Raw genomic sequence first — 12,052 nt, 5'->3', positions numbered from 1 at the left:
ATTGCCCAAACTTTTGTAGGGGAATTTCTTTCTGTGGGCCTTTGAAGAAGGTTATTGAAGCATTCTATTGCTCTCAGAGATAATCTACACACAAATTAAGTTGCTTACTCCATGAAAGAAGTAATGTTTCTCTATTTGATTTACCTTCTAAAATCTTGACCATACTCATTTAAATTTCTTTACTTTCAGAAAAATAGTTGACCATGTTGATTGGATGACCTCACCGGAGCAAGTAGCCGACTTAGTGAAACGTTTCAGGTATATCTTTAGACACAGTCTTCTGCAGGTAGCACAGAGTTGAGCATTGTTATCACTAACTTTTATTGCGTTCCTTTTCTTTTTGGCCATAACATTGGTTTTAATCATCACTGATGAGCAAAAAGACTTGTAAAAATTATAATAAACATTTATCCCTTGGACTTATTAATCTTTGTTTTCTTTAGAACCAGAATAGAAAAAAAAAATTGTAAGTGAAAAAGCTTTTTAGATCTTAGGCTACATTTTATCACAGTAATGTGGCTTTAAAATAATTGAAATATTAGTATAGACATGGCATGGTCATATAATCAGATTAACTAGTTTTGGAGATTAATCCTTCTCAGTTGTATTTGCTAACTTTGATTTTAAGTGAGATATTTTAGAAATTTGTTTGTCCCTGACCATGGTCTAAATTTTTATTTAGACCCTTCTATTTATTTTTATTTAGGCTCTTTTATTTAGAGGTTTTATTTAGAACCTCTGAAAAGGTTCAGATTAAGAGCAGTGATACTCCAGTTCATATATCAATTCTCCAAAAATGTTCTCAGCCCCTTCTCTGTGTCTAGCCCACTTAACTGGGGACTGAGAGGTAAGATTCAGTCCCTTCAAGGAATGCATGGCACAGCAGAGAAATAAACATCTTTTCTAACAGTGAGAGGTAAGCAGAACACAAATATGCATGGCATCATGTCCTTTGAAGTAACAGAAACAAGGCAACTATCAATAGCGTACAGTATTTATTTGGCACCATCCAACTACTTGACTATGGCCACTTTCTGATTTTATCCTCCTTTACGAGATAGGGATTTTTGTTTCCATTTTGTTACAAGGAAATTGAGAATTTAAGAAGTTCAACAGCTTGCCCAAAGGCTCACGTGCTAGAAAGTTGGGGAAACAAGTTTCTCCAATCTGAAGCTGAGTTTCTCCTCACTGTACTATATTGTTTCTAAAAGCTGAACTGCCTTCCCTGGCATGTTGATTCTGTTTCAGGGTGGGTAAATGTTGTTCCTCTGGAGGGCACATTGGAATCACTTGAACAGCTTTAAAAAGTACTGATCCTTAGGTCCCATTTGCAGAGTCTGACTTAATGCATCTGGTGGAAGGCCTGGACATTGAGTGTTTAAAGCTCCCAGGTGTTTCTAATGTGCAGTCAGTTAAGAATTGTTCTGCCCAGGCTCTCTCTGAGACCAGATCCCAGGTAGAAGCTTAGTTATTGTGCTTAATTCCTCTCATTGGCTTGAAGAACTAAGGAACAGTAATCAGCACACTGTAAAGTAAAGAAGAATGGATTATGTAGGTGAAAGAAACATTGTAATCAACATAGCTGTAAGATATGGGTGCAGTTACTCCAGGGCATACTTTTGTTATTCTTTTCTTGTGTAAACCCTGCACTTAGTTACTATCTGTTGAATATCACACCTGTATAGAATTTCAGAAATGTTTCCTTTTTCTGTTTGCATTTGTGTTTTCTGTAGAAAATTAGAATAATTTTACCAACTTGTATCATTAGAAAATGAAGATGTTTACAAAATTTATTTAATCTTCTTAAATAGAGATGCCTTCTGGCCAAATGGCATTTTAGCCGAGACTATCCCATGCAGAGATAAAGGTATTCGAATGAGAACAAGAGTTGCAGGAAAAACTAAATTACTTTCAATTATGCCAGGTAAGTGAACATTTTTAGCATAAATCTCAATTTGTATTTCGGAATTTATGGCATGCATTGAGCATGCCAAATTTAGCTGCCTTTTGACTATAATAACTTATCAATTTGATGGCTTATATACCAGGAGGCATTTTGCTAGTTATTTCTCATATATGTTTAACTAATCCTCATAACAATATTGGAGAAGAAAATGGCAACCCACTCCAGTACTCTTGCCTGGAAAATTCCATGGGTGAAGGAGCCTGGTAGGCTACAGTCCATGGAGTCACAAAGAGTTGGACACAACTGAGCGACTTCACTTTCTTTCTTTCTATAGTTCCTTTTGGAGCAGGAGATGACAACCTGTTCTTGCCTGGAGAATCCCATGGACCTAGTGTGCTATGGTCTATGGGGTTGCAAAAAGTCAGACACGACTAAGCGACTAACACACACACACACATACACACATATAACAATATTATAAAGCCTAGGGAGCTGTTAACATCACAGCTTTAAATATGAGGGAAAAAATCAGCCGAAGGGGGTTGAGTGTAAATACCCAAGGTAGATTCCCTGGTATCTACCTTGGAATAGATGGTAAAGAATCTGCCTGCAATGCAGGAGACTGGGGTTCGATCCCGGGATCGGGAAGATCCCTTGGAGAAAACAATGGCCACCTACTCCAGTATTCTTTCCTGGAGAATTCCATAGACAGAGGAGCCTGGTGTGCTATAGTTCCATGGGGAATTCTATGGACAGAGGAGCCTGGTGGGCTATAGTCCACAGGGTCACAAAGAGTTGGACACGACTGAGCAACTAAAACACACACACCCGAGGTTTAAGCAGTGAGTATTGGAACTCTGACTTAGCTTTGAGTTCTTGAAACCACTGTATTCAACCACTTCAGTAAAAATTATACTTTTAACCACTTCACTTTGCTGTCTTGAAACATTTTAAGAATAAAGTTCATGATAAAATCTGTGACAGATGAAAGTGAAAGTCACTCAGTCGTGTCTGATTCTTTGTGACCCCGTGTATACAGTCCCTGGAATTCTCCAAGCCAGAATACTGGAATGGGTAGTCTTTCCCTTCTCCAGGGAATGTCCCCAACCCAGGGATCGAACCCACATCTCCTGCATTGCAGGAGGATTCTTTACCAGCTGAGCCACAAGGGAAGCCCAAGAATATAGGAGTGGGTAGCCTGTCCCTTCTCCAGGGGATCTCCCCAACCCAGGAATCAAACAAGGATCTCCTGAATTGCAGGCAGATTCTTTACCAACTGAGCTATCAGGGAAGCCCATGACAGATGAAAGGGCTAATAATAAAGTATAATGAAGTATGAGGTTTTCAGAAAAAGAATATTTGTTCTGTTTAAGAGAACAAGCACATTTTTTCAAAGAATCCCTTTGAAACATGCTTAATCTCTGCTAAAACATGGTCCTAAAGAAAGTATACATGGTCGCATTCTTTTGGTGTAATTTGAATTATTTTAGAACTCTGCTATCTCACTAACTTAGATTTACTTTGTCCATTTGTCTTCTCTCAGTAAGAGTTTTGTTTGGTTGGGTGGTTGATTTCTTCTCTGGTGATAAATGTCTTTTAAAATACCTAGATATCTCTTCTCCACATTTTAATTATGGATGTAGGGAATAGAAAAATACTTAAGTTTTCAGTATCTATTTCTTTTCCTATAATTTTGTTTTTCTTTAAATTTTCATTATAGATTTTAATCTATAATTCTCTTCTGTCCATTAAATTGGATATTTGCCACATGGCTATTTATTCCACTCAACTCTACTGTTGCATTTGGAGATAAAAAGCAAGTTATAGAAATAACATTTTAGAAAAATAAAGGGAAACAGTAGCCTAGGATATTAATATACTTTTATAATAAACCAGATGGTGCTTTAGACGTACTCAGTTACGGAGTAGAAAGAAATCTTAATGCATTTGTACAGTAAATATTTATTGAGAGCACTTCGTGAGCCAGACACTATTCTTTACACTGATCTTTGCCTCCTTAGAGTTTACATTCCACTAGGGGACACAGAAGACATACAAAAGACATAGATGAAGCACAGTATATTGGATAGTGCTAAAAGCCAAGGAGACAGATAGTGCAGGAAAATGGAAATGACAGCTGAGTTGCAGTTGTGAATGGATGACACTTACATGAAGACTTGAAGGAAGTGAGGGACGATATAAAAATAGGTATTTTTATATGTACAGAATTCCTCACCTGTTTTTTAGTGAATTTAAAACCTATTTGCTTAAAATTATATTGTACCGTAGTTAGAAACATACTTTCTGGGAGTTGCATGTTTCTTTTGAAAGCAATAAAGTGTTGTTTGGGGCCTGTTTATAAATAATTAGGAATGATCCTGCATGATGTTCCCATACTCAGGTGTCTCTAGTAACTTGATGTTGCCTGTGAGTAAGCTCCGAATGTGCTCACCCTGCCGGTTGAAGCACTGCCAGTTTTCCATTCTTTTCACCACTTTCTTTTACAGGAATCCTAAAATTGAGCCAGATTGTTCTACCCCATTTCTTGAGCCTGTCTTTTTTGTTTGTTTGTTTGTTTTTCCCACTTGGTGCTCATTTCCTTATACATGTTCTTAAATCCTTTGTCTGTTTGTACCAGTCAGATCCTGCCAATGCACTGTTAGTGTGTTGCAAGTTTTTTTAAATCAGAGATCAAGTTTCCACATTTCTTTGTAGTATTTCTCATTGTGCATTAGATGGAGAATATTTTTATAGTGTTCTAGAGTTTACAGATCACTTTCCACTTTACCTCATCAAAGCTTTATAAATTCTCACAGTAATAATGATGTTGGTTATTATAAATTCCCATTTTACAATGAGGAAAGAAACTCAGGGTGGGTGAGTTATATAGGTATTAAGGGACGGGCCTTCCCAGATGGCTCAGTGGTAACTAATCCGCCTGCCAATGCAGGAGACACGGGAGACGTGGGTTCCAAACCTGATTCGGGAATATCCCATAGAGGTGGAAATGGCAACCCACTCAAGTATTCTTGCCTGGAAAATCCCACAGACGGAGGAGCCTGGTGGTTTGCCATCCATGGGGTCACAAAGAGTCGGACACAGCTGAGTAACGTTAAGGGACAAGATTATAAAACTTAATTTGGGATTTCTGAGTCTGGGTCCTGCTTTCTCTGTTGTTATATTGCCTCCCAATACCACACAAGTGTGTGCATAATTGTGACATATATAAGTTTTAAGTCAGTTATTAAACTTATATTAAGGTCATTCACTGAATACTGGTTATTTATCAGTCACTCAAATGTGTACTTTACATGTTTTAACTTAGAATACTTTTGGCCTTGTATTTCCTTTGAATAATGAATTGTGTTTATTTCCCCTCCCCTTACTTAGATGAACTGAAGCACATTATTGGAGCTGAGACAACACGGAAAGGTATTCTTCGTGTTTTTGAAATGTTTCAGCACAACCAGTTAAATAGGAGAATGGTTTATGTCTTTCTGGAAGGCTTTTTGGAAACCTTATTTCCACAGTATAAATTCCGTGAACTTTTCAACAAACTGCATTCACGGTCAAAGCAGATGCAAAAATATAAACAGAAACTTCAAACTACTCAAGCGCCTTCTTTACAGAAAAGGTGACACTCCAATCTCTGAAACTGGTTCATTTTGTCCAGGACTAATGGTATGGACGGATCTTCTGGGGCTTAACTCATACACTGTCGTGTCTGCACCAGTCTTTTAGTGTCTCAGAATAGATTATTAATACATCATATGGCTGCCATTCTTCTCATCATTGTCTGTCATCCAGCCACTTGTACCAAGAGAAATTTCTGTGTCTTAAATGATTTGGTGCATATTTTTGCAACACTGAGAGGATACTGCCTACAGCTCAAGCAAGAATGACATTGGTTTCTTCCGTTTCAAACTAATCAGCATTCTCCAGCAATGACAAAGTGCCAGAGTGTATATATGAGAGTTAAGGAAAGCACAAAACAATGGTTCACAAATAAATTGGCTAATTTGTTTAACAGTGGGAAACTGTGCAATGTACTGTTTGGAGGGGTTTCTTTTGCATAATGGTTTTATATATCTTTGTCAGAATTTTGATATAGTGTAGATTAGCCAGGTGAATGATCTTTGAAACATCTGTTTCAGGTCTAGGGAAAATGACAGAATGCCCTTGAAGTATGAAGTGACATTATATCCAAATTACACTTTTTTTGTTTTCATGACATAAAAACCTAGTGTAAAATAAAACCAGTCACAACCAAAGTTTGATTGGATTTGTTATTCATTGGTAGAAAACAGATTTTAAGTAATTCTTCTATGTCTTAAGGGCTCTAGTTTGCTCTTATGGTACTCATAATTAAGTTTCATTTTGGCATTCTGTGTGCAAAAAGAAGCATATGGTGGCTCTTACTTAAGTTTTGAAGTTATTACAGCTTTCTTTAAGAGATTATTGATTATATAATAGGGACTAGAATTTGTTGAAGGAACTGCCAAATACTTCTTAAAATATGGAAATTTTAAAAAAGTACTCTTGAAAGTTACTCTATGATAATTTTAAATTGTGTGATCTAGACATACGTTAGGTGATTGCAAAAATAGCAAATCAAAGGATTAAATGAGCTTATAAGTCATATGTAAATGTACAAATTCCTAACTCTATTACAGTGTACATATATGAAAAGAAATAATGAAAACAGAACTATAATATTTTTTAAAATATGCTTTTATTTATATTTTGCATAATGTAAAATTCTACTAAATAAAGCAAGTTGGCAAAACCCCTCGGTGTATACATTTAAGTCCCTAAAATAATTTTATACCAACAACAAAATACCTTTTCCAGTTTCGGAGCTTCTGCATTTCCTATAGTTTTCTCAGTCTCCATTTGTCCATCTTGGAAGTCTTCATATGTTTATATGCAGGATTTCTGCATAGTTTAACTTCCACTGACTAAGTGTTTGGGCATCTCAGCGTTTTTTGTTTTGAAAATATTTAACACTAAAACCTTATAATAGTGAAGCTATTTATCAGACCACTGAGCCAAGATGCTGGTGTTAAAAGAACTTCCGGGTGCTTAGGATAAAGGGACAGAATATTGGTATCCCAGTTGTTTGGGAGTTTTAAGATTGGGACAAGATGGTATTGCCTTGTTCTTGCTGAGATCCTACTTATGAAGCAAAGCCTGATAGAATAAAGCCTTCCTTTAAAGCTTTATGATAATGATCATATTTATTAATAATGCTGTTATGCATACTTATAGTTTGCATATATTCAGCCTGTGTTGCATGTCTTCAGAATTACATAAATTAAATCCTTTTCAATAAAACTTCCAAATGAGAAAAGATCTTTATTGACTCTGGTGGAAGAAATAATATTTCTTCTCAATGTATCTTCCTGCCCCAGGCTTTAGAAGAAACATGTGAAACATGTGTGTAGGAAGCATCAGCGTGGCCGTAAGTGCAATGATTTTCAGATACACCCCCGCCCCCCGTTTCCAGTATATTTTTGACATAAGTAAATATTGAGTAAACAGAAGAATTCATGTAAGAGTCTACTGTGTACATGTGAAAACGCATTTCTAGATAATGTGAGGAACGCTGGCCATCAACCAGGGAAAGGTCATGCAGTATTGCAGATTTTCATGAAGCCCTGCAAGATAACTGCAGTCATACCAAAAACTATTAGAGTAAGTGGGTTTTTAAAGTAATTTTTCTTTAAAAGAGTTTATATTTCAAAAGCAGAAATGTCAAATGGTAGTCTGTGTAAACGGTTGTGCATCTTCTCTTTGCACATCTATGTTTTACATCAGAGAAGGCTGTGGTCATGCTAAAATTAGATATACTTTTTGAGTGATTTGGTCGAGCTGTGTGTAAAATGTTTAACCCATAAGTACAGTGTACTATGTTTAATGAAGTTACTACATTTAATGCATTTATTGCATATATGAATATATACAGGAAGAGGCTTTATGTCTTCTGATATTTGATTTTTGAATGTGTTTTTAAGTCAGTGGTGCCTTTAGGCAAGAACCTTCAAAATTAATCATTCTTTGAGTTTTTCTGATTTTTCAGGTAACATAAACTATTTAGAAACCATCACTACTAACTTACAGTTCATTCCTCTAAAAAGTTGATTGTATGATTTAAATGTAATACTTAGATGGGCATTTCCTGTGATTAGGGTTTTCTGAATAGTTGCTGAAAACAATTGTGCCATTGACCAATGGATGCACGTGGTTAGCCTTAATTTTTATTTTAAAAAACATTTAAAACTTTCTTGAATATAGCAGTTCCTTCATTTTAAGTTTCTGCTGCGGGTGTTTGGAAAAAAATCAAACAGTTAAGCGCTACTAGAAAGTGTACCAATTTTTTAAAAATTAAGAACAATATAAAATTTCACAATCTAAAATTTTAATTTGTGCAATATTTTCATTTAATGCATGTGTATTTGAGTAATTGTAAAATAAATGAATTTTTAATGTTTTGAGATCTAGTTAAACTGTCTTCTTAACCCAACAACTTACATTCCGTTGTTGTTGCATCCTTTTATTTAAGGACTTGTTTTAAAAGTCGTTTTGTCACTCCTTGTAAAATTCTTTTGTTATTAGTAAATTTTGCTTATAGGAGCATGGCTCCTGTATTACAAGGGAAAAATATAAAGAGCACATTTTAGGATTACAATTGTTTAAAGATAACTTGTGCATATCATTGTACAATAAGTGTCAACTGTGTGCCTAACTATTCTATCAATACTTCTTTAACAAAGAAGAAACAGCAATCAGAATGTCAGTTATTTTTATTGAACTAAAAAGATTTAAAATTTTATTTGGTTTGCATTATGTTTTGTCCATTAGAAAATACTAATAAAGTATTAACAAACCTTTTTGTTGAATTTTATTTCATAGTGATGTGTTTTTATTACTTTTAAAAAGTGCTTGTTCAGTTGTCTTATCTTTAGTATCTGTGTGTATTTTCCTTTCTTTTCAATTTGGAAATCAAGCAATTCAAGTTCCAGGTTGATGGATAAACTACTGGGTGATACTGACTTACTACAACAAACTGAATTTACTTTTTCCTTTCAGGGGACAAGTAATTTACTACCTCAGCGTTAAAGAAGCTTCATATAATTTTCCCATAAAGAGAGAGACCTATAAGTAATCTGGTAACAATTTTTGTTTGACCTCCTTTTAAATTCCTAACATGCCTGCTGTGATGAGGTTTCAGGTTTAAAGGCAGTAGATGTAGTACTGTGCAGTGTAGTTCTGCCTCATTGGTCATAGTATTTGCAGCCATCGTGGCTCTGGATCCACAGACCTCAGACGTCAGTGTGACTACTCCTCCCCTACCAGGGGCAGTCACATTGTTTCTCAAAATACTTGCTGTAAAATATTGACCCCTTTAAGATGTTCATGAAGAAATGATTTTATAGTTTTATGTAACTTACGCAAATCTATATACTATCCAAAACCCTGAAATCTTCCTTCACAATTCAAATGATTGTATCAAAGGTTCTGAAAAGTTATATAATAAAGAACTCTGTTTAACTTTGCTTTTCTAACTTCCCAAAGTTAGTTAACTATAGAATCTTTTCTTATAAATATCTATGAATGGGTTTCCCACGTGGCTCAGACGGTAAAGAATCTGCCTGTAGTGCAGGAGACTCGGGTTCGATCCTTGGGTCGGGAAGATCCCCTGCAGAAGGGAATGGCTACCCACTCCAGCATTCTTGCCTGGAGAATTCCATGGATGGAGGAGCCTGGTGGGCTACAGTCCATGGTGTTTCAGAGAGTCGGACATGACTGGGCAACTAAGACTTCCACTTCAGGGGAGAAGAAAATAAAGTGAAGCCTTTTTAAATTAGGAAATAGAAACTTGAGACAAAACCAATGGATTTAGGACACAGTGTTATGGGGGATTTTGTTTTTGTTTTTCTGGTTTTTTTTTTTTTTTTAACATCATTCCAATGCAGAGTTCAGTGTTTGAAAGAAAGGAGAATTTGAAAAATTAATGACACATATTGAAGTTGAATTTGCCTCTGGGTACCAGAATAATGAATTCAGTGAGGGATAATAGAGTATTGTCCCATGAGAAGGAGGAAAGATACTTGCCAAGGATCTTGCTGATATGATCAAAGAGTGAAGTGTTAGTTGCTGAGTCACATCCAACTCTTTGCAACCCAGTGGACTCTGTAAGCCAGCCAGGCTCCTCTGTCATGGAATTCTCCAGGCAAGAACATTGGAGTGGGCAGCCAGAGGATCTTCCTGACCCAGGGGTTGAACCCAGATTTCCTGCATTGCAGGCAGATTCTTTACCATTTGAGGCACCTGGGAAACCCGATTAAAGAGTCGTTCAGTCGCGCAGTTGTGTCTGACTCTGCGACCCCATGGACTGCAGCATGCCAGGCTTCCCTGTCCTTTACCATCTCCCAGAGCTTGCTCAAACTCACATCCATCGAGTTGGTGATGCCATCCAACCATCTCATCCTGTGTCGTCCCTTTCTCCTGCTTTCAATCTTTCCCAGCATCAAGGTCTTTTCCAATGAGCTTTTTGCATCAGGTGGCAAAAGTATTGGAGCTTCAGCATCAGTCCTTTTGATGAATATTAATAATTGATTTCCTTTAGGATTGACAGGTTTGATCTTGCAGTCCAAGGGACTAGAAAATGCAAAGAAGAGAGAAATGTAATACAGGTCAGCTTTTGAAATGTGTGCCAGACATTGATCCATATATGATAGGGAGATGCTATGTTTGATCTAGGATCTAAGGCAGCAGCCAAGAACTTGGTATTTCACATACACAAAAAATTAACGGAATGAAAATTATACTTGTGTCTGTTTGCCAATGCACAGTGTATAAGAATTGTATGAAATGTGATATTAAGATGGTAAACATGAACTGTTACATGTCATTGAGTGGAATAAAACAATAGGTCTACTTGTTTGTTGGAAAACTCCAAGACCACCACTTGATGATTCCCTAGGAGGGCTCACAGGACTGTGCCTTTAGTCATACAATAAAGACTTCTTACAGCAAAGTGATACAGAAGAAGATCAACAGGAAAGGATGCACATGGCTAAGTTTGAGGGAAGCTGGCCACAAGCTTACAAAGTTCTCTCCCAATGCAGTCTTGCAGGATATACTTAATGTCCCCCTAGCAATGACTTGTGACAGTTTGGGGAATGGTAGGAATATCCCTAAAATCTAAGTTCTCAAATACCTGAGAACGGAGGCCAGCGTTAACAAGCAGACCTTTCAGAGGATAGCAGTCATACCTGCTATGTTGACTCTCTTTTGCACAGCTATATACCTCGAGCCAAAGAAATGGCTAGTAGAAGGTGATGAGTTGCACTGATGATCTTTACGATTTATCCTTGTGTAGAAGCCTAGAAGTGAAAACATGGCAGGATTTAGATGCAGGTGAAAGGATTATGCAGGTGAAGTAAAATGACTGTGATAATGTTATATCTTGCAATCCTAGAAGCTGCAGGAACCTATTTGTGTATTTCCAATAAGATTCCAACAGCAAACAGTTTTATAGCACTAATCACAAGACCTTTTAGAACTAACACCCCAAAAAGATGTCCTTTTCATTATAGGGGACTGGAATGCAAAAGTAGGAAGTCAAGAAACACCTGGAGTAACAGGCAAATTTGGCCTTGGAATGCGGAATGAGGCAGGGCAAAGACTAATAGAGTTCTGCCAAGAAAATGCACTGGTCATAGCAAACACCGTCTTCCAACAACACAAGAGAAGACTCTACACATGGACATCACCGGATGGTCAACACCAAAATCAGATTGATTATATTCTTTGAGCCAAAGATGGAGAAGCTCTATACAGTCAACAAAAACAAGACCAGGAACTGACTGTGGCTCAGATCATGAGCTCCTTATTGCCAAATTCAGACTTAAATTGAAGAAAGTAGGGAAAACCACTGACCATTCAGGTATGACCTAAATCATATATGATTATACAGTGGAAGTGAGAAATAGATTTAAGGGCCTAGATCTGATAGATGGAGTCCCTGATGAACTATGGAATGAAGTTCATGACATTGTACAGGAGACAGGGATCAAGACCATCCCCATGGAAAAGAAATGCAAAAAAGCAAAATGGCTGTCTGGGGAGGCCTTAATAATA

The 12,052-nt window shown here is 36.8% G+C and overlaps 1 protein-coding gene across 3 annotated transcripts in view; it reads left to right on the top strand.

The window, feature by feature from the left end:
• SNX13 (sorting nexin 13) overlaps positions 1-8,810 on the top strand; it is a 150,142-nt gene extending 141,332 nt beyond the window's left edge. For 2 of the 3 annotated variants that reach the window (XM_040260615.1, XM_040260618.1), the window contains 3 exons: positions 190-258; positions 1,812-1,924; positions 5,297-8,810. In XM_040260615.1, coding sequence (XP_040116549.1) covers positions 190-258; positions 1,812-1,924; positions 5,297-5,544 — 430 coding nt within the window. In that variant the 3' untranslated portion in view covers positions 5,545-8,810. The remainder of the gene's footprint in view (positions 1-189; positions 259-1,811; positions 1,925-5,296) is intronic. The other variant, XM_040260617.1, reaches the window with a different exon arrangement.
• The last annotated feature ends 3,242 nt before the right edge of the window (positions 8,811-12,052 follow it).

Source organism: Oryx dammah, unplaced genomic scaffold (genome assembly GCF_014754425.2).
Source record: "Oryx dammah isolate SB20612 unplaced genomic scaffold, SCBI_Odam_1.1 HiC_scaffold_18, whole genome shotgun sequence".
Classification (NCBI taxonomy): domain Eukaryota; kingdom Metazoa; phylum Chordata; class Mammalia; order Artiodactyla; family Bovidae; genus Oryx; species Oryx dammah.
The sequence above is the reverse complement of the archived record's forward strand: the minus strand, read 5'-3'. Positions and strand labels throughout refer to the sequence as shown.